This window comes from Apium graveolens, unplaced genomic scaffold (assembly GCF_009905375.1).
Source record: "Apium graveolens cultivar Ventura unplaced genomic scaffold, ASM990537v1 ctg267, whole genome shotgun sequence".
Lineage (NCBI taxonomy): Eukaryota > Viridiplantae > Streptophyta > Magnoliopsida > Apiales > Apiaceae > Apium > Apium graveolens.
Genome location: NW_027417761.1, coordinates 4,258 through 6,070, shown reverse-complemented (window position 1 = coordinate 6,070; position 1,813 = coordinate 4,258). Strand labels below are relative to the sequence as shown.

Below are 1,813 nucleotides of genomic sequence, written 5' to 3'. Positions count from 1 at the left end.
AGAAGCATACACACATTCCGCAAGCCACCAAGGATGGGTATGTAGGCACGTGACAATGACAGCTATCAACAACCAATATATTAGACAAACACGTCGCATGTCAAAAGGCCGTTAGGACACCCTGAAGGTGGTCCTCCCCTGGAAACGTGTAGGCAATCCACTCAAGCCAGGCGTGCTCCTCCCCCAAGAACCAACGGCCCTGATCTAGAGGTAACAACCCCTAAACCCTACCTTTGGGCTATATATACCTCCAAAGATAAAGGGTTTAAGGGTTAGAAAAACACTTTCATTACACATTCTCTTACATACAGCCAATACACACACAACCACCTTAGCCCTCTCTATCTTCATCTTCCCCAACCAGCTTCTTATTCTTACATCGGAGGCTCCGCAGGGACAAAACCCCCCTCTGGTGTTGTTTTGCAGGCTCCCAATAATAGCTACACCACAAACACACTCAGAAGGTCCAGGAACGGCGCCGGAAGGAGCCGCCCCGCTCACCGGAGTTATCAGAAACTGCTGTTCCAATTCCGGTCTCTGAGCCTAACAAGGATTTGTTGAATCAGGTCCTCGATTCTTCACAACTTCTACCATAACAAATTTGCACTCCCTCATTGTTTTCTCAAATCATCCCACCGACCTCTGTTGTTTCTCGTTAAATTTATTCCATTCCATTCCATTCACCCTAACCAAACACAACATTAATGTACATTTATTATCTCGTGTAGCTAGATTTTATTTTATATAATTTATAATTACAACATAGATCAGCATTGCATTTATGATATAATAAAGCAATCACTATTAAAATTGGATGGTTAATTGCCTTTAAATACCATGATGAATTTTACATAACATTTAAGAAGTTTTAGAGTAAAATCTAGAAAAAATAACTCAGAGAGTTGGGACTTGTTCAGCGGCTCTTCCAATGACAGTAAGCAAGTGATTGCCAAGGATCATTCTAATGAGCTGAGAGGTTCTCCACAGGTCCTTCTCCAGTTACATGAGCTTGTATAAAGAATCCGAGCATTGCAAACATTGCAAGTCTTCCATTCTTTATCTCCTTTACCTTAAGAAGTGCAGCCTGATCAGGATCATCTGCTAGTCGGAGTGGATCAAATGGACCTACTGGATGAAGTTTGTCCTCAAAATCCTACAAACCAAGAAATTAGATATAAGAAAAATGCTTTAGAAAAAGCCAAAAGTGTTCCATTAACAATAGACTGCATACCAAGCCATTGGTAATCTTGTAGTACTCTGCGCCACCAAGAAGAACAACCTCAAAAACTATAGCAGGAACAAGATTAATGGGAATGTTCTTTCCAAAGTAATATACTCTAAGGCCCATTCAACTTTCTTTTCTAGATTTAGCATCTCTGCTCCATGAAGGAACGTTCACAGAATGACGTCTACAGATGATATTCTCTAAGGCCCATTCAGCTTAATCCTAATCATGAAAGACTTTAAAAACAAAATTCAATAACTATCTTTTAATTCTAATTCGGTAATATTGGATATAAGAATCAAATCAATTATGTTTAAGTTTTTTTTATAGTTGCTTGATCAATTACTATAAAAATTGAAATCCTAATACAAAATTGTTTCCTGGAACTCTTTTCTTATAAATAAATAGACTCCTCAGACATACTTCTTCAATTTCATCCAACTTCTCAGACATACTTCTTCAATTTTAACCAATGGCTACAAAATCAAGGTCTCTAGATGTTCCGTTAGCAAAAGCTTGTTATTCCAAATCAAGATCTCTGCATTTTCCTTTATCAAAAGCTTGTTATACATCCAAATCAAGGTCTAT

The 1,813-nt window shown here is 38.4% G+C and overlaps 1 protein-coding gene across 1 annotated transcript; it reads right to left on the bottom strand.

Annotated features, from left to right (window-relative positions):
- Window positions 1–961: 961 nt before the first annotated feature.
- LOC141700658 (chlorophyll a-b binding protein CP26, chloroplastic-like) lies at window positions 962–1,348 on the bottom strand. Its single transcript, XM_074504369.1, has 2 exons — window positions 1,232–1,348; window positions 962–1,153 (listed from the first exon to the last, which is right to left on the bottom strand). Exons 1-2 carry the CDS (start codon window positions 1,346–1,348, stop codon window positions 962–964), a joined length of 309 nt encoding a protein of 102 aa, XP_074360470.1.
- Window positions 1,349–1,813: the final 465 nt, after the last annotated feature.

Coding starts and splice junctions, on each gene's coding strand:
- LOC141700658 (XM_074504369.1), bottom strand. CDS start 1,348: ATGGGCCTTAGAGTATATTACTTTGGAAAGAACATTCCCATTAATCTT. Junction 1,154..1,231: donor ACAAGATTACCAATGGCTTG/GTATGCAGTCTA, acceptor CTTGGTTTGTAG/GATTTTGAGGACAAACTTCA.